The sequence below is a fragment of the Miniopterus schreibersii genome, assembly GCF_964146895.1.
Source record: "Miniopterus schreibersii genome assembly, chromosome: 17".
NCBI lineage: Eukaryota > Metazoa > Chordata > Mammalia > Chiroptera > Miniopteridae > Miniopterus > Miniopterus schreibersii.
The window spans coordinates 3,789,902-3,816,682 of record NC_138117.1 but is presented as its reverse complement, the minus strand read 5'-3'; the positions used below and the strand labels follow the sequence as shown (position 1 = coordinate 3,816,682).

Genomic DNA, 26,781 nt, shown 5'->3' with positions numbered 1-26,781 from the left:
AATTCGTTTGTGGTCTCTCATTTCATGTGGGTCACTTAGCTCTGTTTGTTCAGTGATCATACTTTTCTGACTAATTACAACGAGGCTTTAGAAAACTCAGAATGGAGGCAGTAGATTTGGACCAGAACAAACCTATTATGTGTACAGAGATAGAGAAAAGTTAAAAATGAAAGAAAGAAGCATATGGTGAGTTAGTTTAGTGGTATTTTAGTTTAGGAAAATTGGCGTTCATTCACTTATATATTTAAGGGTCTAGTATTTCTTCATTTTTAGACAAACATTGACAACCGTGAGAGGATAGGACTGGTAGTGCGGTAGTAAATACCTTCTTCTGGCAATGTTTGGGAAAGACGTAGAAGAGATCTCATTTGATCTGATTCTTGAAGAAGTAGGGGTTTGTGGGGGGATATGGAATATTAAGATCTTTGTTCTCAAGGAGTTTATAAGTAACTATTGGAGATTAGGTCCACAACATTATGATTCAAGTTAGAATGTGATGAGTGCATGAAGAGACAGAGTGGGAATTCCTCGGGGTTTATCACCTTTATTTCCAAAATGCCCATCACTTGCTGACATATTAGGACCTCAGTCAACATTTATTTAGCTCTCTTTGGTGGTTCAAATAAACGCTAAGTGATTTTAGAGGAGGGAGAGATTACTCTTCATTTGAGAGTATTGGGAAGAGTTCATCAAGGCAGTTGGCACGTGAACTTGGTCTCTGGTGCAACAAGATATGTTCCACAGCCTGGCTGGCGTGGCCCAGTGGTTGAGCCTTGACCTGTGATCCAGGAGATTTCTGTTCGATTCCTATCAGGGCACATGCCCTGGTTTCGGGCTCCATCCCCAGCAGGGGGGGCATGCAGGAGGCAGCCTATCCATGACTCACTCTCATCATTGATATTTCTATCTCTCTTCCTTTCCCTTCCTCTCTCTGAAATCAATAACAATATATTTAAAAAAAAAAAAAAGGAATTTGTAGTCTGGTAGGGAAGACTGACATTTATTCCAGTTTCACAAGAGGAGTACTTACAGGGGTTTGAGGGTGCTGAGTGAGTTGCGAATTGTGTTTGTATGCCACTTTTTTAAAAAAAAATGTTTTTATTGATTTCAGAGAGAGGAAGGGAGAGAGAAACATCAATGATGAGAGAGTCATTGATCGGCTGCCCTCCTGGAAGCCCCCTACTGGGGAACCTGGGCATGTGCCCTGACTGGAATTGAACTGTGACCTCGAGATTCATGGATGGATGCTCAACCACTGAGCCACACCTGCTGGGCTGTATGCCACTTTTAAAAATAAAAAAATAACTTATTTTAGTACTTTTAATTTCATTATAAAAAAACTAGAAACTATATAAAAGCAGAGGCTTTCACAGTTCCACTTTTGTTAGTCCCAGCTATTATTAATTTAAAATGTTTTTTTCCAAATCCTCTAGTAAATATATACAAGGTAGGGCAAAAGTAGGTTTACAGTTGTGAGTATGTGGAACAGTTTATTTTTTGTATTATTTATTAATTATTGTATTATTTTCCATATGAACTAAATCTACTTTTGCCCCAGCCTGCATATGCTTAAATGCATACACTCATCATCCACTTTAATGTACTGATACGTTAATATTGTTCTGTGATACCTTTTCTTACCTAACGGTGCGTAGTGTATCTTTATAAGTCAAGAAGTACACCTATATAACATTTTAAAAGCAAGCTTCATTTTTAAATATTATTTCTTTTTTTTGACTAGGTAATACATGTATGAGGTACAAATTCAAAAAGTACAAAAGGGTATACAATAAAAAGTAAGTCTTTCTCTCATCTCTATCCCCAAGCCATCCTGCTTCCTTCCCTAGTCTATGCAATATCATTTTTATTGGCTGCCTCTTATTTCTTTAAGTGGTAATGCTACTTATTTATTAAATTCTCGTACAGTTAGGCTTCTGACTTTTTACAGTGATGTAATATTCCTGATGCTAAGTTATTTTTTACATCTTCAGTTATTTATTTTCAGAGTGGAATTGCTGGGTTAAAATTCATTCTTATGAGAGAGATTGATGCTAGGAAGCCCTACTTCATTTCAGAGTTCCTTTAAGAAACCAATTTGTAACTCATCTGAACAGAAGTGATAATGGAAATGTTAGGAAAAGATGAGATAGCCTTAGTTTACCCTTAGGAAAGGGTAAAAAAGAAAAAGGGGAGATGTGACCTTTAAACACACAAAGATTCCTTCAAATGGATAGGTATGGCTCAGAGTCCTGGAATCCGACCAGTCTAATCTTCACATTTCTGTTAGCTCCCTAGTTATAATCCTTCTGTGATTTCCCATGTTCAACCTGTACTCTAGATATTTTAAGCTCCTGCTTCATTGTAATATTGTAAACTCTGCAAATACAATTTAATAAACTTTTATTTTTATTTATTTATTTATGTATTTATTTATTTATTAAAATATATCTTTATTGATTTCAGAGAGAGGAGAGGAGAGGGAGAGAGAGAGAGAGAAACATCAATGATGAGAGAGTCATTGATTGAGCCCGCAAACCGGGCATGTGCCCTGACCAGGAATGGAACCCCGATCGCCTGGATCCCAGGTTGACGCTCAACCGCTGTGCCACGCCTGGCCGGGCAATAAACTTTTATTAAGCAACTAGTAAAAGTCCTTTTATTAAATGAATACGCTAAGTACTATGAATATAAGAGTAAACTCAGACTCAATTCTTGTCTTTTTGAAACAACACTCTAATGGGGAAGAGAAAAGTGGTGACTACAATTTAGTTCAATAGGAGATTTTGGATATATAAGGGGAGGCACCTATCTGGACTTGCTCTGGCTCATCTTTCAAGAGAAAGTTGACATCTGAAAGGCATTGTGACAGAGTGTGGGAGGATTCTAAGCAGAGACAGTAGCATGATAAAGATGAGAAAGAGTGCCCAGGTGGCCAGTTCCTTACTATCCCTAGGCCAAATTACTTGGTCTTAAAAACAAGTCTGGGCTCTTCTCGTCAGTGGTTGAGCATCAACCTATGATCCAGGAGATCACTGTTCGATTCCTGGTCAGGGCACATGCCTGGGTTCTGGGCTCGATTCCCAGAAGAGGGCCTGCAGGAGGCAGCTGATCAGTGACTCATTATTGATGTTTCTATCTCTCTCTTCCTCTTCCTTCTTCTCTCTCTGAAATCAATAAAGATATATTAAAAAAAAAAAACGAGAAAGAGCATGGTAAGTTGGGCTATATGTTTGGAGTGACGAGAAGAGCCCAGACTTGTTTTTAAGACCAAGTAATTTCGCCTAGGGATAGTAAGGAACTGGGAAGTAATACATTCATATTGTAGAAAGATCACATTGCAATAGGAGAATGGGTTGGAGGAGGGCAAGAAAGAAGCACAAAACTTTGGTACCCTATTGCTGTTTTTCATACTGGAGTGCAAAGTGTCTAGAACTAGAGGAGTGGCAGCAGGAATGGAGGGAATCACATAGATTTGGAAACTATTTAGAGGTTTAATGAATAGGACTTGATGTTTGGATGGATGAATGATTTAGGTGGAAAAGGGTGAGGTAGAAGCGAGAAATGATAATAGTTTCTGTCTTGGCCATTGTGTGGATGGTGGTGCTATCAATGAAACAGGAGTTTTTGGACTTGCCGAGTTTGTGGTGCCAGAGGGACATTCAAATGGAGATGTCCAGTATGCAATTGGATATAGGGGTCTAGGGCTCAGGAGAGAGGTCCTAGATGGAGATAATAGATTTGACTTTTGGCTGCAGATGAAAATCTTATTTCTTGTAATTCTATTGCTTGTACTTAGCTACTCTGCCCTACTTTCCTCCCCTATTTTGCCCTGTTGCCATGGTGAATTACGCTTGCAATTACTTGACCCTTCCACATTCTTGTGTGCTTTCTTTTTATGCATACTTCTTCCTTTGCCTGGGAAGATCTTCTCTTCCACTGTTTTCCTTGAAGAATTAATTAGCTAAGGTTCTACTTCTTTTGGGAAAACTTCCCTCCTTCTCCCTCCCCCAAATCTGAGTTAGGTAAGTACCCCTCTGAATTTTCATAATTTCCTGTGTGAGTTTATATCATAATAATTTGTCTACCCCAATAGATTGTTCCTTAATGGCAGAGGTTGCCTTTTCTTTGTATCCATAGGGCCTAGTATAACTTGGAACATAATAGACATTTAATAAATGTTTAGAAATAATTATTGAATGAAAGTGGTAGCACCTAATACAGAAAATCTTCTATTTATAAACAAAATAGATTTTGAAAGGCTGTTTTTAAAAAGCTTAAGTTCATTTTTGTAGGTCCATAGTGACTGTACCCTAACTACTGCTAATACTGTTCATTAATTAGTGACAGGCAAGTTGGAGGAGGAGAGAATTGATAAACTTTTGCTCTAAGAGTCCTTTGTAAAACATTAATGAGAGTTTATAACCGTGTCAGTAAAGGAGCTTCTGTGTACAGTCATATGTTGCATAACAACATTCTGATCCATGACGGACTGGATATATGAGATTATAAGATTATAATGGAGCTGAAAAATTACTGTCACCTAGTGTCGTAGCTGTTGTAGTGTCATAGTACAACACATTGCTCACGTGTTGATGGTGATACTGATGTAAACAAACTTGCACTGCCAGTCATATAAAAAGATAACACTTACAATTAGGTATGGTACATAATACTTGATAATAAGTGACTGTGTTACTGCTTTATGTATTTATTGGACTATACTTTTTGTTATTTTAGAGCGTATTCTTTCTACTTATAAAATCTTTGCTGAAAAACAGTGTGCTCTAAGGCCAGCAGCAGCTTCACAGATATTCGCCTCTTGGTTGCATCAGTTTCTGTTGTGCTTCATTTAATCTCTTGTTTTTTTTCATCATGGCCCCTAAGTGTTTGTGTGGTGACGAAGTCACCTAATAACACATTTCTCAGAATGTGTGCCACCATTAAGTAACACATGACTGTAGGAGACTTTTTAAGTATAAGAGTTTCTTACAGGAAGGAAACATAGCACCGAAGTTTGAGGCAAAATGCTTATTTTATATAAACCCATTGTAGTATTTGTTGAATACCTACAGTATATTTGTAATAATTAGGATACAAGTTGAGTTGCTGTCACAAAAGTCAAAATAACAGTGGATTGGATGATAGGATTTTCTCTCAGTAATGTAGTTGTAAGTATTCTAGGGGTAATATGACAGCTCTAGGTTCTTCTGTACTGTTCCCCTGCCATCTTTAGGGTATTGCCTGCCTTGTTCACAGTAGCTTACAGTAACTTCTATGTTCTAGAAAGACAACAGGATATTGGAAGAAGAGGTGGAACGAGTTTCTGAAGTCTGAACCTTCCCATTAATGTCGTGACCCAGAGTTACCTACATTATTTTCATTACATCCCATTTACCAGAATTTAGTAATCATATGTTCACACTGGCTTCCCAGGAGTATGGGAAATCCAGTCTTTAGTTCACTTATGCCCAGCTCAGATTTCTCTTCAGGAATGGGTGTTGTAAGACAGCTAGCAATCACTTTGCATTCATCCTGTTGCATTTATATCTTTGAGAGTTAAAGCATTTCAATAGTAAACATTATATTAAGATTTCTATGCCCTATATATTTCGTTGTAATCTGAGTTCAAATTGCAAAATTGGGAAGTTGTCCTCTGTCACATATTAGGAAAGACAAACTTGAACAGTCATTTGGTCTGTTGATATGCATTATATTCTTTGCAGCTTCAAGAGAGACTGAAGACTCGGTCTTTCTAGATGCAAATAATGTGAACCATTCTTCTCTTTATGAAGTTTGACCACTAGGTAATGATGACTGACTGAACTGCTAGGAAAGGTTGATGTAAAATAGTCCAAAAACAATGTGAAAGCTTGCTTTTAAAATTATTGATCACAAGAGCTTCATTTGTTTGATCCTATGTCAAATGCTAGAAAGAAATAAGTATACACTAAATTTATGCTATCTATTTCTTTTATTATGATAAACTTAATTTGTGTATTTTTTTCTTTTTTAAATTTCAGAGAGGGTTTACCTCAACTATTCTATACCCAAATGGTTTCTCTTGATATTAGTTGGTATGTTAAGTTTAATAAATTAAGCTAATTTAAATACAGATCCACAATCCCTTATCTGTGATTCAGAAATTCTAAAATGGCAGAAAAATCTGCCCTGAATTCATTTGAGCATGCAGTCTGATCTGACCTGACATGATATTAGTTAGAATCTTTATTTAGTGTGAATGTTTATATATGTGACTGCAGAAATATTAATATTTTGATTACAAGGTGCTGTCCCAGAAGCCGTTGGGGGTGTTAAATAATAAACAGTATTTGTATCATATTATTTTTCTAAAGATGTAAAAAGTCAGGATTCTAAAAGGTACCTGGCTCTAGAGGTTTCCAATAAGAGATTGTAGGTCTGTATTGGCCTAAAAAAATCAGGGAGAAAAATATGCTGTAGAAAATGTTATTATACAGATGGAAAGATTTAACTAGGTACATTTAATCACGAGCTATTTTAAAAAGGAATGATTTTTGTAGTATTGTAAGTAATGTAATAGCACTGCACTGTTTTAATGATACAGAGTTTATTTTAAGATTATTTGTGGCATTCTGAATGAAACAAATTGAAGATGAGTAAATTTTTTTTTAAAGATGAGTAAATTTTGAATAGACAAAGTATTTTACTTACAGTATGTCCTTCCCCCACTCTTCCCCTTTTAAAGCAAAGTTCTCATATAGATGTGGTTCGTTTTCCATGTGTGGTTTATATCAATGAAGTTCGAGTCATACCCCCAGGAGTAAGAGCCCATAGCAACCTCCCTGACAATAGAGCATATGGGTAAGTCAACTTTCCTTTTGAAAGTATTTTTGACTAAAGGTTTTCCTAGAAACATAACTTTTTTTGTAATTTATTTTTAAAATTTTTATTGAATTTATTGGGGTGATACTTGGTGATTAAACTTTTAAAAATAATACTCAAAGTGGATAGTTGGCTGCTTGAGAATTAGATGTGAATAAAATTACAGAAAATATTACAATTAACTGTATATTTTTGTTATTTAAATCTTAGGAATATTATATTTTAATTCTAGAATTGATTTTAATTTGTATTTACTTTGCTTCTTGTTGTAATTTAGGAACTATTTATTGCAAAGGCTGACGTTTCAACTTTTTTTTTCCCCCACAGGGAGACATCTCCACACACATTTCAGTTAGACTTATTTTTTAACAATGTAAGCAAACCAAGTGCCCCGGTCTTCGATAGATTGGGAAGGTATGTACCTACTAGGTAATTTCACTAGAAACTCATGAATTAGTAAGCAAACCTCTTCATTCTTTAGATAGACGAAAGGATATATTTGGTGGTAGACCCAGGAACTCAGGGTTTAATTTCATCAGTTGGCAATATTAAAGAAATGACATGTTCCTAAGAAGATGTTGAGTTTATTTACAAAATAAAATTTTAACTGTGTGAAACATTAGCCATCTTTTGCTTGCTTTTTATAGTGTATTCATTTCTTATACATGTCATGATTTGATAATAACCTAATTTGGAAAAGATTGCTTTTTGATTCTTATAAAAATAACTATATAAGTACATTGAGGGATAATGTTTTGTCTGTTTTTTATATCATACTACTGCATATTTAAAATTGCATAGTCATATTTTGTAAAATGAGAATATTGTTAATAGATAACTTCTTTTTGGATTATTTAACACGTGCTAGGTATTATTAAAACTAGTTGTTTTGACATCTGCAAAATAGTTGACTATTAAATGGATTTTCTTAGAATTCATTTATAAAATAAAAAATTTAAAAGGCAAATTAAAAATGGAAAAATTTCTGTGTGAATCAGGAATTAACAGTTTTTTTAGACTTATTCTTTCGTTGATTCTTTACTCATTTATTATTAAATTAGATTGATAATTTAACCTTTTAAGTGATGGGAAGGTAGATAATCTGAAGCAGCTAATTTTTAATATCATAGAATATTTTTCTTTTTCTTTTTTTTAATATATCTTTATTGATTTCATAGAGAGGAAGGGAGAGAGAGAGAAATATCAGTGATGAGAGAGTTATCACTGATTGGCTGCCTCTGGCACGCCCCCATCTGGGGATCGAGCCGGCAACCTGGGCATGTGCCGTGACCAGGAATCGAACCTCCATCTCCTGGATCCTAGGTCAATGCTCAACCGCTGAGCCACGCCTGGCCTGGCTAGAATATTTTTCTTATATCAATACCTACTTGATTAAAGTAGGTGCTCTTCTTTAATTTTGATCCCAGCATAGTACAGTTTTTGAAGACTATAATGGTCTGGTTCTCTATTTTGGCTGTACATTAGAATTACTAGGGCATTTTAAAATATACTGATACCTACATTCACCTCAAAACAATTATATCAGAATCTCTAGGGGTTTGTTTTATACTTTTAAAAAAAATAACATTTTGGGAGGAGTAGTAAAACCCAAACATTGCAGTTTATTAAATCAAAATGAAAATTTATCATGATTTTATTAAAATATATGAAACTAGAGAGACTTCTTGATGAACTGTGATGTTCAGTGTTTGAGTGTGTATATTTATTCCTACTCTTTTGGCAGCCTGGAATATGATGAGAATACGTCCATCATCTTTAGACCCAACTCAAAGGTAATTGTGAAAGTCAGTTTTCAACTTGTTACTACTGTTTGTTTTCACCTCCATTCAGAGTTTTTGATCCAAATAAACCAGTGATGCAGAATGCCAGCTTATTTGGTTCCAGTTCTACACAATATCATCATTACTTGTCTGATTCCTCTTGTTTCCAGAAGCTATTTTAAAATGGAGCAAAGACATTATAATGTCATTCTCAATGTTAAGCTCTTTCTGACTTGAGTCAGGAAGAGGTCAGCATCTGTACTTTCCCTTATGTTTAGGTCGCACCTTCAGAAGATGATAGGCAGGTAAATTATTAAACACTATTTTGCCTTAGTTAAAGTTTCCTTAAAAAGTACATATTCCATATTTCTCCCTTTCATATCAAAAGTATGCCTTTTTTTCTTGTTATACCAAATGCCATTCTAGAAGCATCTAGATCCCAATCATGGAAGATCTTAAATCCAAAAATAATTGTGATCTAGTTTGGGACTACTCAGCATGCTGTTTGTTTTTGGTGGGTATGGGTATTTAATCCTCTGCACTCTGTTTAGACTAAAAATTTTCTTATTTCTTTACCTTCTAATTGGATTTCTATTTAGAGTCTGTCAATACCTAGGGATAGCCTTCAAGCCTTTCTTCTTGTCCCCAGTTTCCCTTTACTAGAGGTTGCTAGAGTTAGCCAGGAGAATAATAATTTGTTCCTTATTGTGCCTCTAGAAGGGGTTCCATTACCACTTATTACTTCATCTTTACCTAACGTGGTAGAGTGTAAAGAGAACTCAGAAGTCAGGGGCTATTCCAGGTTCTTCTACTGACACTCTGATTTTCTTACTTGTTGGTAATACTTGCTTTGACTACCTCTACAGTTATTGTGAAAATAGAGGAATTAATGGAGATAAATTCTGGAAAAAAATTTATAAGAAAGTATTGAAGGTTAATGGCATTGATAAAGTCTTTGATCGTTTTAGGAGGAGGTTTTGCAAAAACAGTTCATTTAATGCTTTTTAAGTACAACATGGGTACATAAAAGTTACCTGCATGTTTGAGTTGGGCATGTTAAAAGAATGATATACAATTTTATGGACTTTATAAATAATGTTGAGACTGGGCACAGTTTGTACTTTTGTGCACCTCCATGACCCCTGTAACAGTTCGGGTTTAATTCGTTAATTGGCATTAACTCCCACTTAATTTCATTCTCATTTTTATTCCCTTGATTGGGAATCTGTTATGCTTTCGAATAAGGTTGACATAAAGTATAGGAATGGGGACAGTCTTGAAACGGTTAAGGGAGGTAGCTCTCGAGGGCCATATAAAAGCTGTGCCTTTTGGTGAATTTTCACCAGTATTGACCTTGGCATTTTCAGCATACTTTTAAAGACTTTAGTTGAGCCACAAAGTAATTTGGTAGCAGTTTACTTCTAGCATATTAAAACATTAATTTGAAAGATATTTTCCCCTAACAAATCAGGTGAATACTGATGGTTTGGTGCTAAGAGGCTGGTATAATTGTCTGACACTGGCAATATACGGATCAGTGGATAGAGTGATAAGTCATGACAGAGACTCTCCTCCACCTCCACCTCCACCACCTCCACCTCCTCAACCACAGCCAAGTTTGAAAAAGAATCCAAAACATGGTGAGAACTTTAAATTTGCTTTTGTCAGTGACATTTATGTCCATTATAGCAGGGAAAGGTAATTCAAAGAGCTCTTCTACCTTTTGAACCTTGCTTAAGACTTCACAAGGTATTTGTCAGTTTCCTTTTCTTTCCTGTAAGAGTTTCTTTTTATGTTGGAATGGTTACATTTTACTTTCTTCCTCTACTTTCCTAGAATGCTTTTTAAATTGACCTGAGGTTTTTTATAATTTAAATATATAAATGATAAAGTAATCCAGTGGTTATTCATGGTTTACTATCAAAATTATCTCTAAAAAGTTGAAGGATAGTACAATATCAAAACAGGAAAATTGGCATTGGTACAATCTCTAGGGCTTGTTCAAATTCCATCAGTTATACATGCACGTGTGTGTGTGTGTGCATGTAGCTCTGCAGTTTATGTCATGTCTAGCCTTTCATAGTCACCACTACAATCAAGAAACGTGATAAAAGCTTGGCTGGTGTGGCTCAGCAGTTGAGCGTCGACCTATGATCCAGGAGATCGAGGTTCAGTTCCTGTGAGGACACAGGCCCAAGTTGCAGGTTCAGTCCCCAGTGGGGGGGCGTGCAGGAGGCAGCCAGTCAATGACTCTCATCATTGATGTTTCTCTCTCACACTCCCGCTCTCCCTTCCTCTCTCTGAAATCAATAAAGACATATTTAAAAAAAAAAAAAAAAAATATATATATATATATATATATATATATATATATATATATATATATATATATTAAAAAAAAAAGAAACTTGATTATACCATCACAAGATTCCCTGGCATTACCCCTTTATAGCCATACCCATTTCACCTATCCTTAACCTTTGGCAACTACTAATCTGTTCTTTATAATTAAATTATTTCATGAATGTTACATAAATGGATTCATGCAGCAGATATCTTTTTGAGATTGGCTTTTTTTCATTCAGCATAATTCAAGGTTCATCTACTTTGTTGCGTGTGTCAGTAGTTCATTCGTTTTTATTGCTGAGTAGTATTACGTTGTATGAGTGTAATATAGTCTAGTTGACCATTCAGTCATTGAAGGATATTTAGGTAGTTTTCAGTTTTTGATGATTGCACATAAAGCTGGTATGAGCATTCATACCAGCAGGAAAATAAGTTTATTTCTCTGGGATAATACCCAAGAAGTATATACATTACATTTTGGTATGTGGGAAGTCAGAAATTCTTTCATTAATAGGAATTAGCAAAATTTCTCTTAGACATCAGGACAGGAAAGTTGATCCATAAACCCTTAAGAGGAAAACCTCAAATCATGAGGTATTTTTTCTCTGTACTGCAATAACTCAGAAGTTCTTTTTCTGTCTCTAATAAAACTCTAGCTGATGGGGAGAAAGAAGATCAATTTAATGGAAGCCCTCCAAGACCACAGCCAAGGGGACCAAGAACTCCGCCAGGACCCCCTCCACCTGATGATGATGAAGATGATCCTATGCCTTTGCCAGGTACAAATAAAATCAGTGCTAGTTGTTTGTTTGTTTTAACACTCTTGATTAATGTTAATAGTGTTTTTTGATTAAAGGAAAAAAATTAGATGCTAGTAATAGAATCTTAATGAATGCTTTTTCCCCCTTTCTTACTGTGCAGGAATTCCTTCTATTTTTCTGTTGGCATATGAACTTATTTTTAAAAATTTTTTATTTATTTTTAAATCCTCACCAGAGGATATTTTTTCCATTGCTTTCAGAGAGAGTGGAAGGGAGAGAGAGACAGAGACAGAGACATGACTGAGAGAGAGACACACCGATTGGTTGCCTCCTGCATGCGCCCTGACCAGGCTGGGGATTGAGCCTGTGACCAAGGTATGTGCCCTTGGCTGGAATCGAACCCAATACCCTTCAGTCTGAAGGCTGATGCTCTGACCGCTGAGCCAAGCCAGCTAGGGCATGAACTTATTTTATAAAAAAATCAGTGAATTCATTTGAAGGTGTAACAACATTGCTTTGAAAAGTGTTAATGTGCTGTAGTGTTATGTGCAGGAGAGTATCAGTAAAAATAAGCACTGTGTATTGTGAGAGATAAAAATCTGTATATTTAATAGATAAGAAAAGGACTAGTTTATGGTATTATCACTATTATTATTTTTTAAAATGTTCTTATTGATATTTAGAGAGGAAGGGAGAGAGAGAGAGAGAGAGAGAGAGAGAAACATCGATGAGAGAAACATCGACAGGCTGCCTCCTGCACGCCCCCTACTAGGGATTAAGCCTGCAACCAGGGCATGTGCCCTGACAGGGAATTGAACCAATAAACTCTTAGTGCATGGGATGATGATTAATCTTGTGAGTCTAGAACATAAAATAGTATACTTGATTAATTTAGACTATATAAAGTTGTGCAGTGTATACTCTTAATATTTTTTAAAAACAAGCTTTTTAAAAAAAGTATTTATAAGCTAAGTCATCCAAAATATCATTAAGTAATAGCAGTATCCATTCCTGCTGCCTCTTGTTATTTAAATTATTAAAATAATCTGTGCCTTGAGGACCTGAATAGACTTTTTTCCAAAAGGACATACACATGTCCAATAGACATATGAAAAGATGCCCAACATCACTAATCACCAGGGGAATGCAAATTAAAACCACAATGAGCTATCACCTCATATCTGTCAGAGCGGCTGTCATTAGTAAATCAACAAGCAACGAGTGTTGGTGAGGATGTGTAGAGAAAAGGGCACCCTCATTCACAGGCGATGGGAATGTAAGTTAGTGCAGCCACTATGCAAAACAGCATGGCGGTTCCTCAAAAAATTAAAAATAGAACTATTATATGACTTCACAATTCCACTTCTGGGTATTTATCTGAAAAAATCCAACACCCTAATTGGAAAAGATATATGTACGCCCATGTTTATTACAACATTATTTACAGTAGCCAACATACGGAAGCAATCATTGAAGAGAAATGGGTAAAGAAGAGGTGGTGCTTGCATACACGGGAACATTACTCAGCCATGAAAAGGAATGAAATCTTAACTGCTTTCAACAACATGGATGGAATTAGAGGGTATTGTGCTGAGCAGCATAAGTCGGAGAGAGAAAAACAAATAACCATATGGTTTCACTTATATGTGGAATCTAAAAACAAATAAACTTATACAGAGAACACCCTGATGGTGGCCGATGGGAAGGGTTGAGGGGGTGAAAAAGGTAGAAGGGATTAAACGTCCAGGTTGCCCGTTACAAATGCGGCCGTGGGGCTGTGAAGCACAGCGTTGGGAACGTAGCAAGTGGTCTCAGGACAGCTGGTGTTGGGTGCAGACTCAGCAGGGTGGTCACTTTGTGAAGTGAACAGACGTCTGATCACTGCTGTGCACCCGAACTAAGGTCATAGTGTGTGTCAGCTGTAGTTGAAAAATAAGTGTAAAAAGCGACCTGCACCTTACTCAATGTTTCAGTGTCGGGCGACAAGGAGGATGACGCCGCGCACAGGGAGGACTACTTTGAGCCCATCTCCCCGGATCGGAGCTCTGTTCCCCAAGACGGCCCATACTCCGATGAGGGCGAGGAGGAGCAGCCGGAAGAGGGGGACGAGGAGGAGGAGGAGGAGGGCGAGGAGGAGGAGGAGGAGGAGGAGGGCGAGGGCGAGGGCGAGGAGGACGACGAGGACGACCGGCACACGGTGGACAGCCTCCCCGACGAGGACGAGGGCGACGAGGATGGTGAAGGTGAGCCGAGGCCGGGCTGGGCGGGGATGGCAGGTGTTCGAGAAAGCCCGGGCTGGGCTGGGGGGTCCCCATCTCCGCTTTACGTTGCTGTTTGTTTTCAGTCAGCTAACCTGTTCCTCCATTCACCCCACAGCTTCAGCCTCCTCTTTCCAATCAGCCAGCTCACTGGCTGTGTCTGTCATGTCTAGTGTCCTGGGAGAAAGATTCTGTGTGCCTTGGTAGCTCTGAGTTGCCCTTTGATACCGTGGGCTTTGGTCAGGGCAGCAGGGTCATGCAGCCAGTACAGTGACCAGGATCCGCCACCTGTCTCAAAGGAAGGTGTGGTGGTGTGAGCTGGGTAGACGCCCTAAAGAGGCCTGCCGCCCAGCTTTTCAGAGCTGCATTAGTGTTAGGAATTCTGGGGGAAAAGAATCTCAGGACAGAGATATTGAGAGCATGATGTTAAGACTACTTTAGTTGGGTTTTGCCTTTTTTTGAAGCAAAATGTGAGAGATACTCCAGCTGTTGAACTCTTAATTTGTCCAGAAGATGGCATATGATGTTAAAGCATTTATTCAAAATGACAGATGGTCTGCCTTGTTTTTTTCTAAAATAGTGAGGCTTATTTCAGCATCACAGAGGCCCTTTTACAAAATATAAATAGGTTGAGTAAAATTTTTTTCCAAGAGGGCCTTTTTTCCCCCCAAAGAATTGTTTATTGTTTTTTAGAGAAAGAGGGAGGGAGAAGGAGAGAGAGGTAGAAACATTGATGAGAGAGAATCATTGATTGGGTGCCTCCTTCACATCCCCTACTGGGGATCGAGTCCAAAACCCAGGCGTGTGCCTTTGACCCGGAATCGAGCCCACAACTCCCTGGTGCGTGGGATGATGCCCGACCAACTGAACCACACTGGCCAGGGCAAGTGATACATTTTTAGCTTTCCCCATTCCCAGATCATCAAATAATCCTTTTTAGATTTATTGTATTTGACTGGAAAATAGTAGTTAGATTTTAGGCAGGGTGTTTTCTTAATCAGAGGGCATTTTAGTAGAGAAGGTGAGAGAATAGGCTAGTTAATTTCTGGTTTCATTTTTGTGAGGAAAAGATATCTATAGCGTATTTAGTTGTAAAGCTGAACAAATATAATAGAAGACTTTGCTTATGACGTTTCTTCATAAGTACTAGAAATTATAAATGTAATTGTTAAGATATTGAGGCAGAAGTTTATTTTGTTTAAATCATTCTTATTTTTTTCATACTATTAAATAAACTTGATTAATTAGACTTTTGGCATTAAACAATAATGATGTAATATTTAAATACTATCCAAACTAATTTTCAGGGGATGATGGTTATGAACAAATTTCCAGCGATGAAGATGGAATTGCTGACTTGGAACGTGAAACATTTAAGTATCCAAACTTTGATGTTGAATACACTGCTGAAGACTTAGCTTCTGTTCCTCCTATGACATATGATCCATATGATAGGGAGCTTGTGCCACTTTTATACTTCAGCTGCCCGTACAAGACTACTTTTGAAATTGAAGTCAGTAGAATGAAGGATCAAGGTCCAGATAAAGAAAATTCAGGGGCAATCGAAGCCTCACTGAAGTTAACTGAACTGTTAGATTTATATAGGGAAGACAGAGGCGCAAAATGGGTAACAGCTTTAGAAGAAATTCCAAGTTTAATAATAAAAGGATTAAGTTATTTGCAATTGACAAACACAAAACAGGACTCCTTTGGCCAGTTGGTAGACTGGACCATGCAAGCTTTAAATTTACAAGTAGCCCTTCGCCAACCCATTGCCTTAAATGTCCGACAGCTCAAAGCTGGGACCAAATTAGTGTCTTCACTAGCAGAATGTGGATCTCAGGGTGTCGTGGGTCTGCTACAAGCAGGAGTGATCAATGGATTATTTGAGCTCCTGTTTGCTGATCATGTCTCATCTTCTCTTAAGTTAAACGCTTTTAAAGCTTTGGACAGTGTCATTAGTATGACAGAAGGAATGGAAGCTTTTTTAAGAGGTAGGCAGAGTGAAAAAAGTGGCTATCAAAAACTTCTGGAGCTCATACTTTTAGATCAGACTGTGAGGGTTGTCACTGCTGGTTCAGCTATCCTTCAGAAGTGCCATTTCTATGAAATCCTGTCAGAGATTAAAAGACTTGGGGACCATTTAGCAGAGAAGACTTCATCTGTTCCTAACCATGGTGAACCTGATCATGACACAGATACTGGACTTGAAAGAGCAAACCCAGAATATGAAAATGAGGTAGAGGCTTCGATGGATATGGATCTTTTAGAATCCTCAAATATAAGTGAAGGGGAAATAGAAAAGCTTATTAACCTCCTGGAAGAAGTTTTCCATTTAATGGAAACCGCACCTCATACAATGATCCAACCTCCTGTTAAGTCTTTTCCAACGATGGCACGTATTACTGGACCTCCAGAGAGGGATGATCCATATCCTGTTCTTTTTAGGTAAGACTTCTGGTTTGGGAAATTATTTCACAAATCATTGGAGGCAGTTTTATGTGGTTGATTTTTTTTAAAATGTCATTAGATAATGCATATCTGTGTAAGGATATGTGATATTTCAAAATAGATAGCTGTGAGACTGGGAAGTATGTTACAGTGGGTGAGCTGTATTTTGTTATCTCTTAAAGTAGTAGTAGCAACTTAAGTTAGAAATACAGTAATAACAATGCTTATATAAGCATGTCTGTGAGCAAGAATAAATGAGAAACTGCTGAGTTCTAGGAAGGTGGTATAATAGGATGGATGGCATTAGGAAGGAGAGCTTTTCTGTATGAACCTCTTTTTACCTTTATTCCTCTAATATACTGTAGGTTAAATTTATATTTTACTAACTTAATTTTATGGTCTTAGTTAAACATATCTTTAAGTTTTAATTAGCATTTGTTTCTGCCATCTAACTTTCTGTTTATCTGTTGATACATTTTTGCCATTATTAGGATCATTACCCACAGCAGATTTTAAAAATTTTCTAATCTTTTTGGGGGGACATTTTGCCTGTAAATAATTTCATAACTAATAGAAAAATGGTATTTTTATTATTTTACTTCTTATAGCCGTGATTTCTCTGTGATTAAATTTGCCTTGATTTGGAGCATAGTGCAATAATAGGAAATAGGGTATTTGTTCACTCTTAGAGTCTATGCCTGTCCAGTCCTGTTTTGAACTGAAACAGATCTTGCCTTAGTTTGAGTTCTTGTAGGAATAAGAGATGGTAATTGCTGGAGCAAGTATCTGGTAGGAGAAGAGGTCAAGAGTACAAGTGTAGGGGTTTAGCTTTGAACAAGAAAAAAGAAATCTTATAAGTATACAAATATAGATACATTTGTAGTATGGAGACAGTAAAGGAGCCAAGGCACTTCTCACTGATCATTTTTAGTAAAGTAGAAGGTAAAGTCATGCACTGAGGATGGCTGAGGGTAGTGAGTGTAGGAAAGAGGTAATATTTTCAAACAGTCGGGAAACTTGTAATTAATGACTTATTACATATTGCTTTTTCCGCCATACCTCGAGGAGGTATGTTTGAGTATCAGGCTTTAGGAAGTAAAGGGTCTGGAATGCTGTGTTAAGGAATTTAGATTTTGTTTTTAGAATGTGGAAAGATCTTGAAATACCTCATCTGATATGATCAAAGTTGTGTTTTTAGGTTATATGTTGTGAGATGTATTGCAATGGAAAAGAAATTGGAGTTATTGGATAAACCAGTCTGAAGATTCTAGGTACTTGGTGTTGTGTTAAGTACTTGGCCTAAATAGTGGCACTTACAAGGAATGGAAAGACAGATATTGTGCTACTGTCGATAGAGTTTATAAAAGAGCAGTTATTGGGAATTGGCAACTGGACCAAGTAGGTAAGAGACAGTGAGGAAGAGCTAAAGATGTTTTTAGCTACGGTAACTATTGGAACTTTGTTGGTTTTATTGACAAAAACTGGTAAATAAGAAAGAATTTTGAAAGGAGAAATAATTGCATTTTGGAAGTATTAGTTTGAAATGATGGCAGTACTCTAATGTCCTATGTTGTGGTCTCCAAGGTCACCCTCAAGATTTGCTAGGACTCACAGGACTCAGTGTTGTACTCACAACTATGATTTATTAAAGCAAAAGGACACAAAGCACAATCATCAAAAGAAGAAAGTACATAGGGAGAAGCCTGGGGAACCAGTCATAAGCTTCTAGAGTCCTCTCCCAGTGGAACCAAACAGGACCCAGTTAATTCTCCAGAAACAAATTGTGACAACATGTGTGAAATGTTGCCTACTTGAAATCTCGTTAGAATCTCAGCATCCAAGCTTATTATTGGGAAATAGCTTACTAGTACGTAGCATGTACCAGAATTTCAGACTCCCAGAAGGAAAGCTTATGTTCAGCGTAAATTACATATTGTTTGCATAAACAGTTTAGGCACAGTGAGTATTCTTATCAGCTGGGCGATGGGAGCTCTCCCAAAATCCAAGTTCCCAGGTGCTAGCCAAGGGCCAACCTTGCAAGCAATAAGCAGTCTAAGGCCTGTCATGTTAACTGTTTTCTGAATAAGGTAATGATGTTCTTAGAGCATAGTAATTATGGGGTTTTGTCTTTTTGAGAGTCTTGTTTGCCTTTATGGTAATGTTAGTAAGGGTGTTTATTATCATGAAATAGAAGCCTGAATGTAAGCAGTAACATGATTGAAGAGGCAGTTTTATACTGTGTGATTCTAATTATATATGACATTCTAAAAGAGGCAAAACTGTGGGGACAGTAAAAAAGAACAGTGATTTCTAGGGATTGTAGAGGAGGAAGGCATGAATAGGTGGAGTATAGAGTATTAGGACAATGAAAATACTCTATCAGTAGCAGTTGTGTCTATTTTGGGGTGCTGAGTAAATTCAGACTTTTTGTACAACAACCATGTATGCTACAAATGGTTCTTGGATTTAATAAAGAATGCTATGTATAGTAGTATTAACTAGTCAAATATGAAAAATGGATAATTTGAAATATTTTTCTCTAGAGGTACTATTTTACCTATAGTAAATCCGAATATACTATATATTTTTTTATGGTACATGTCCTATGTTTTTCCTAGATACACTAATTCAGATATGCCATGGATAAATTAGGACTGTGGTGAAAAAGAAACATTTGATAAATAGCCTGGAAAAAAGGCCCAGAATTTACAGTCAGGGTTGATCCTGAGAAGAGAAAACTTGTCAACAGTTGTTTATTCAACATCTGTTGAATGCTAGCAAGGAAAAAGCCTCACAGAACTTTCACGTTTGTTTGGCCCAGTGGAGGGAAAGTTTGTAACTCACCTTATGTTTTTAGTAAAGCAGTATATTGCTGAGGATAAGGATTATGGCCATTAAAATTTTTACCTCTCCTGTCTAATGATTATTCAGTAAGTGAAGAATGTTTTACACTGACTTAACATCTATCAATTAATTTTTCTACAGGTATCTTCACAGTCACCATTTCTTGGAGTTGGTTACCTTGCTCCTGTCAATTCCAGTAACAAGTGCCCATCCTGGTGTGCTGCAAGCCACAAAAGATGTCTTAAAGTTTCTTGCACAGTCACAGAAGGGTCTTCTTTTTTTTATGTCAGAATATGAAGCAACAAATTTGCTGATCCGGTCTTTATGTCACCTTTACGATCAAGATGAAGAGGACGGTCTCCAGTCTGATGGTGTTATTGATGATGCATTTGCCTTGTGGCTACAGGACTCAACACAGACATTGCAGTGTATTACAGAACTGTTCAACCATTTTCAGCGTTGCACAACCAGTGAAGAAACTGACCATTCAGATCTCTTGGGAACCCTTCACAATCTTTATTTGATTACTTTTAATCCTGTGGGAAGATCAGCTGTTGGCCATGTTTTCAGTCTTGAGAAAAATCTCCAAAGTCTTATTACTTTAATGGAATACTATTCCAAAGAAGCCTTAGGGTAATTTCCTATTTATTCATTAAATTTTCTATTATATTGGAAAATTACATCATTAATGGACTAGTTGTTTAGAAGGTGTTGCTTGGAAAGTAAAAACTATATTGTTTTGTTTAACACATAACCTAATAATTTCAGGATTAGAATGACAGTAATTTAAAAATAGAAAAAAATGGCTGTGAAACAATGAAGTGGATCTTTTAGCACCTTCTTTCTGTTTTCCTGTGGTGTTGACAAAGATTGCAACTGTAGTGCCCCTGCTAATGTGTGTGGAGGGGAATCCTAAGGCACAGGAATATATATATACCTTAAGAGGACTATCTTGCTATCTTCTGACCTCTAAGCTATTCATGGTGCTCTGGTTTCAGAAGTGCTTTGGGTGGAGGGGATTGAATGATAATCGTTTTCAAGTCCTGTCCAGTAGGGCAGAAGGTTTTAGCGTATGAGCAGAGAAACATGCTCTTCCTGGCTCGTGTCACACAGTGGCATCCAGGTAACTCACAGCTGGGTCTCAATGTGACTCCCTGAGTGACGGGTCTTTTAGGGAAGGCCAGACAGCAGTGGTTTCTATGTCAAGAAGAATGGTGATGGCAGTAGATTGATTCAGCATACTTGTTCCTGTTTAAACATTTTAAAGGAGACCAGTGAAGTGTTACTCTCTAATCATCCATTGCTAATGAAATATATTTGTTAATATTTCATTGTTTTTCTGATCTTATTTCTTAATAGAATTTCACTTTCCATTGTGATATATGTGCTTTGTTTATATACTTTTAAGGGTTGTTTTTAGGTGAATTGGAAGTGAAATTTAAAATCTCATTTCTTCAGGGAATGACTCAGGTTTCATTGTAAAATTCTTTGGTCTCTTTAAAACCAAGTAGAAAAAAATGTTTAAAATAATTCCGGAAAAATTGTTTTTGTACCAAAAACTTTAAAATCTTATTTTGTTTCAGTGATTCCAAGTCTAAGAAGTCAGTAGCTTATAATTATGCATGCATACTTATTTTGGTGGTGGTTCAGTCTTCCAGCGATGTCCAAATGCTAGAACATCATGCAGTATCTCTCTTGAAGCTTTGTAAAGCAGATGAAAATAATGCTAAATTGCAAGGTATGGTACTTGAGTTATTTTAAGCATTTATGATGTGTGAAGGAAAAAGTCTTCGAATATCTCTAATTAATACTTTATTATATTTTGATAATATTCCTAGTAATACTCTGTTTTTAAACTCCCTGAAAGTACCTTTTATGAAGGTATTTCATATGGCATTAAAAAGATTTTTAGGAAATTGCTGAAAGTACCTTTTCCTGGAAAGTCATGGAAGTTAGTGGTTGGTTGAAGTTCCTAATCAAAATGGAAAAAGTAATTTAAAGACAAACTCAGAAGTTCAGTTTTGAGTATAGTTTGCCTATGTATGTTTTTCCTATGTATATATTTCTAGGTTTAACACTGTTGTAAGTACAACTTAACCACTTGTGGTTAATTAACAAGTGCAGTCCTCAAAAGTATAATGAATAATGAATATGGACATTATGTTCTAATATATATAAACATGTTGAATGAAGTTTATGGCAAGGCTTATGTGGGCAGTCTTAATGTTTAAGGTATCTAATTACAGTGTTTTAGTATTTTATTTTGGTTCCTGGCTTGCTGACCTTACCAAGTAGAAAATTTGATAACACTGAGTAAATATTGTGAATAGCATGTAAGTTTTTTTCTTTTTTAAACTTCTTATTTATTTGTTTTAAAGAGAGAGGGAGGGAGAGAGAGGGAAGATCAATTTTTGTTGTTCCACTTATTTATGCATTCGTTGGTTGAGTCTTGAATGTGTCTTGACTGGGGATAGAACCCACAACCTTAGTGTATTGGTACAATGCTCTAACCAACTGAGCTACTTAGCCAGAGCCTTTTTTTCTTTTTAGCCATCAGTTTTATGTGATACTACCAGTAAATCTTGGGTAGTAAACTCAACTTCCAAACTGGAAATAGATTTTTCCCCTGAAGTGTGCCTTTATAGAAGGAGGGCACAGTATCTGCAAAGGTATTAATGCTTTACTACTTAATCTGGGCAGTGGGCCCACTTGTATTTGTTTTATTATTATTCCTTATGTTTTTCATTCGAGCAATATAGTCTGTGTATATGAAAGAGTTGATATTCAAGTGAGTAAGAAAAATACTCATGTACACAGTCGTAATCCTCATAGGGGAGTATAGAACCAAGGCAGACATGACAATTTTTAGTTTCCTTTAGTCATTCCTATAAAGTGTTTGAAACTGATATATTACTTTTTGTATTAGAATGCTTTTTAAAAAACATAATTTGGTGATTAAGTATAGGTGTTGGCTATAGCTTCTAGGAGAGTTTTGAGTTCAGTTGTAAATGGTGTATTTTATTCATGTTTGTTTTATAAACAAAGTTTGCTGTTATTATTTTGGGGTGATAGTGTCTTTTTAATATTATAAGGTCAAATTAGGAAAGTGACAAAATTTAAAATTCATGTTAAGGGAAAAGGTAGTCAGTAAATGCCTCCCCAGTGGGTTTGATCTGTTAGAAATGAATACATTTTTTTGCATGCTCTTTTTAGAGTGTGGGAGGCAGTGACAGCATTAGGTGAATAAACTCTGTTTTATTAGTTAGTTTATAAGCAGTCAGTTTTATTAAAAATTTTTTAATTTTGCAAAAACAATTTAGATTGTCTTATTTAAGAATTAAAACATTTAGATTTTCAGAAATCATATACTAAGAGTGGTCACTTCTTTCTTCTAAACCAGTATATTAAGGCATTTATATTTCATTTTAAAGTTTGTTTAAGGGATTAGACATGAGTTCATTCCTGTGTGAAATTTAGATTATTGAAATCAGTATGGATCTGTTAATGTTTTTCTTTGGAAACGAGTACCTTTATTTTTTCTTTTATAAAGGCTCTTATTTTAAAACATATTTTAAATTACTCTTTTTGCTTTTAAGAACTCGGCAAATGGCTTGAACCTCTGAAAAACCTTAGATTTGAAATTAACTGCATCCCAAATCTAATCGAATATGTCAAACAGGTAAGTAAAGCTTAAAAGTGCCTGATTTTGTGAACTTTTTGGTAGTATATAGCAATATTTCATTAAATCAATTGTGTAGATAACGCAGTAATTATTAAGTGTACTGCTTGATTTACTAGACTTCTATTTACAGATTGGCACATGAATGTAGGTGGGTGTGCGATTGTGTATATACATGAACATACATGCACAGAACCTCATGTATTCTGCTTTCCCCTACCAGATTCTGTCCTTTTTTCCCTCTCAAATCAGTAATGTCACCTACCATTTTGATGACATTTACAGAAGTGTTTTAAAGTTAAATGCTATGAGAATGTAACATGTAATTGTTTCAGTTAAACTTTAGTGAAAAAGAATTTCCCACAAAATTTTAGGTGAAAAGTGATGGAATCAATTCCAGATAATTGCAATGGAGGCTAGTTCTACTTTTGCTAATTTGGGACTATTCAAATATGCAATTGAAATAATTTATAGTCACCCTGCTGGGCCAGTGTGGCTTAGCTGGTTGAGCATCATACCATGCACCAAGAGGTGTCTGTTCGATTCTCAGTCAGGGGACATGCCTGGGTTTCGAGCTCAGTCCTCCATGAGAGGTGTGCAGGAGGCAGCCAATCGATAATTCTCTCTCATGGATGTTTCTCTCTCTTGCTCCCTCTCCCTTCCTCTCTCTCTAAAATAAATAAAAACATTTAAAAAAATTCATAAAAGGTGAAAATCATGTAAGTTATAATATTACAGTTGAAAATTTGTATACAGTTCAAGTAAATCATAATGAAAAAATCATTGCATTGTTAGTTTTGGAAGTTTAAAATTGAATACAATGTGTATGTATACACATTCAGGGCTAAAAGTGCTTATAAATGCACAAAGGTTTTGTGCTATAGGGGGAGAATGCACCTTGAGTGATCTTTCATTTAACAGATGGGCTATGTGTATGGTGTTTATGTGTGTACATGTGTGAGTGTTTGTAAACCATCTTGGTCTTGGAGTTGAAATGTATGTAGTATATTATTCAGTCTATTGCTATTCTGACCCAGCAACAAAGCGTATCATTTGGGTTTTTCTGCTTCAGAGTTTTTCTGACCGACTTGCCTTCCCTTATTTTCTCTTTTTACTCCATCTCTCCTTCGAGTACTTTCACCTCCTGTGGTATACTACCATATTCTTTGTTCCTTGCTCTGGCCTCAGATGGTCATCTGTAGCTTTCCATTATATTTAGTCTTTAATTCAGTAGCAGTACAGTAATGTCCTGTAAATTTAGATGGTCATGTGTTCAGGGTACTTGTGCATGGTCAGGAGAATGTATGAAGTAGTCAGTAAATTCCAGATGGCCTGTTAAAAGTATTTAACCAACAAGAAATTTAGTTCTAGAAATCTGAATTAATTGTATGCTGTAATTAAAAGATTTTTGATTTTTATGCAAATCCTCATCCCATTAATTATGGTTATTATAAATGACTCTCATTCCAAGATATACTAAAAACAGTTGATCTAAGACTGAAACTTCACTCTGTGGCTTCCTGCTGCCTTGTATAATTTGTGGAATTATTGAAAGTCATCGAGGAAGAGATAGAAGAAAAGATCATCTAAGGTGCAAAACTATGAGGGAAAGGACTGACTTTTAAGTTTCTCTTCTGAGGTTTAAAGTTGAAATAGCAACATTTTAATGTGTTATTTCTTCTTAGTTTTTTTAAACCATCTATATGTTACCCTGTGGGAACCATACACACACACACACACACACACACACACACACACACACACGAAATTTAATCATAACTATTTGTTGTCAGGAAACATAGTGCTAAGGACATAAGCAATTGTATTTTTTTTTGTCTTCTAACTATGCCCCAACTGACCATCATAACTAGACTCCGGTGGTATCTTTGTTTTTAAAAATGTGTGTTATGTAGTTGTAAACATTTCTTACTGCTTTTTCAGTTGTTTTTTTAAAAATCCTCATGCGAAGATATTTGACAGAGAGGGAGAGAGAGAGAAAGAAACATCAGTGTGAGAGAGAAACATCAATCGGTTGTCTCCTGTGGTATGTGCCTTGACTGGGAATTGAACCTGCAACCCTTCTGGTATACAGGACGATGCTCCAACGAACTGAGCCACCGTCTAGGGCTGCTGCTTCAGTTTTTTTTTATTTTTAAAAAGTATGTTTTTACTGATTTTTAGAGAGAAAGGGAGAGGGAGAGATAGAAACATCAATGAGAGAGAAACATGATATCGATTGGCTGCCTGCTGCATGCCCCATACTGGGGATTGAGCCAGAAACCTGGGCATGTGCCCTGACTAGGAATTTAACCTACGACCTCTTGGTTTACGGGACGATGCTCAGTTCACTGAGACATGCTGGCTGGGCTGCTGCTTCAGTTTTGAAAGAGGTTTATCACCTATAGGGCTTTGTAAAATCAGAATCTGGTTCATTTTTGGGAGAGAGGATGTATAGAAAGAATATACCAAAAGGAGCTATTTTAAATTCTTATTACAGAGAGTCTCATACATTTCTGTATGTTACTTTTGTTTCAGTACTTTTTAATATATTTGTACTTTGCAATTATTTTATTTACATAATATCACATGGTACAACATATGTAAAAGTTCAAATTTTTAAATTTAAGAACTTTATGTGAATTTGAAACTCATATTTTTAACTTATGCCTTCTCTGGAATTTTCTCTTGTTCTGATAGGTAACAAGAAATTAAACTTTGTTTATTTTTATTTTTAAAGAATATCGATAACTTGATGACTCCAGAAGGAGTTGGCCTTACCACTGCTTTGCGTGTTCTCTGCAATGTGGCATGCCCACCACCCCCTGTTGAAGGTAATGTGGCTACTAAACTTTTAAAACTACCAGTTTTTAAGCCTAGTATGAATATCATTTATTAAATAAAATATTCAAAAATGTTAACTGATTATTAACATATAAGTAATTCGCTTTTTTCCCCTCTTATCTTATATAAAGGTCAACAGAAAGACCTGAAATGGAATCTTGCTGTTATTCAGCTTTTTTCTGCTGAAGGAATGGACACCTTTATTCGGGTTCTGCAAAAATTGAACAGTATTTTGACTCAGCCTTGGAGGCTCCATGTCAACATGGGGACTACTCTTCACAGAGTTACTACTATTTCAATGGCTCGCTGCACACTCACTCTTCTTAAAACTATGTTAACGGAACTCCTGAGAGGTGGCTCCTTTGAGTTTAAGGATATGCGTGTTCCTTCAGCACTTGTGACTTTACACATGCTCCTGTGCTCTATCCCCCTCTCAGGTCGTTTGGATAGTGATGAACAGAAAATTCAGAATGATATCATTGATATCTTACTGACTTTTACACAAGGAGTTAATGAAAAACTCACAATCTCAGAAGAGACTCTGGCCAATAATACTTGGTCTTTAATGTTAAAAGAAGTTCTTTCTTCAATCTTGAAGGTTCCTGAAGGATTTTTTTCTGGACTCATACTCCTTTCAGAGCTGCTGCCTCTACCATTGCCCATGCAAACAACTCAGGTATCACTTCCATATAACATGCATCTTATAAATGACTGCAGTAACACTTTTTTAAAAGCCAGTGATTTTGTTAAAGGAAAAACTAAAACGAAAACAATCTCCATCCCCTTTCCCTAAAAAAGACGTAAAATAACTGGATGAGGGTGAGATAAAACTGAAGCAAGTTGGTCACTAAGGAAATACGGGGGTGACATTTAAGTTTTTGTTAATGTGAATTTTGTTATGCTGTTATGTATTCTTGTACTTTTGTTATTTTTAAATCCTTTTTTCTCCTTTATTATGT

General features: G+C 36.3%; 1 protein-coding gene across 5 annotated transcripts in view; it reads left to right on the top strand.

The window, feature by feature from the left end:
• The window catches only part of VIRMA (vir like m6A methyltransferase associated), a 43,218-nt gene that overhangs the window by 1,110 nt on the left and 15,327 nt on the right, over positions 1-26,781 (top strand). For 2 of the 5 annotated variants that reach the window (XM_081116772.1, XM_081116771.1), the window contains exons 2-13: positions 6,725-6,840; positions 7,189-7,275; positions 8,606-8,654; positions 10,114-10,282; positions 11,645-11,767; positions 13,723-13,992; positions 15,315-16,455; positions 19,444-19,935; positions 20,886-21,040; positions 22,899-22,981; positions 25,719-25,812; positions 25,954-26,498. In XM_081116772.1, the coding sequence (XP_080972898.1) occupies positions 6,725-6,840; positions 7,189-7,275; positions 8,606-8,654; positions 10,114-10,282; positions 11,645-11,767; positions 13,723-13,992; positions 15,315-16,455; positions 19,444-19,935; positions 20,886-21,040; positions 22,899-22,981; positions 25,719-25,812; positions 25,954-26,498 (3,324 nt within the window). Of the gene's footprint in view, positions 1-1,741; positions 1,797-5,723; positions 5,805-6,724; positions 6,841-7,188; positions 7,276-8,605; positions 8,655-8,920; positions 8,948-9,068; positions 9,157-10,113; positions 10,283-11,644; positions 11,768-13,722; positions 13,993-15,314; positions 16,456-19,443; positions 19,936-20,885; positions 21,041-22,898; positions 22,982-25,718; positions 25,813-25,953; positions 26,499-26,781 lie in introns of those variants that run through there. The other 3 variants (XM_081116774.1, XM_081116775.1, XM_081116773.1) reach the window with 3 other exon arrangements.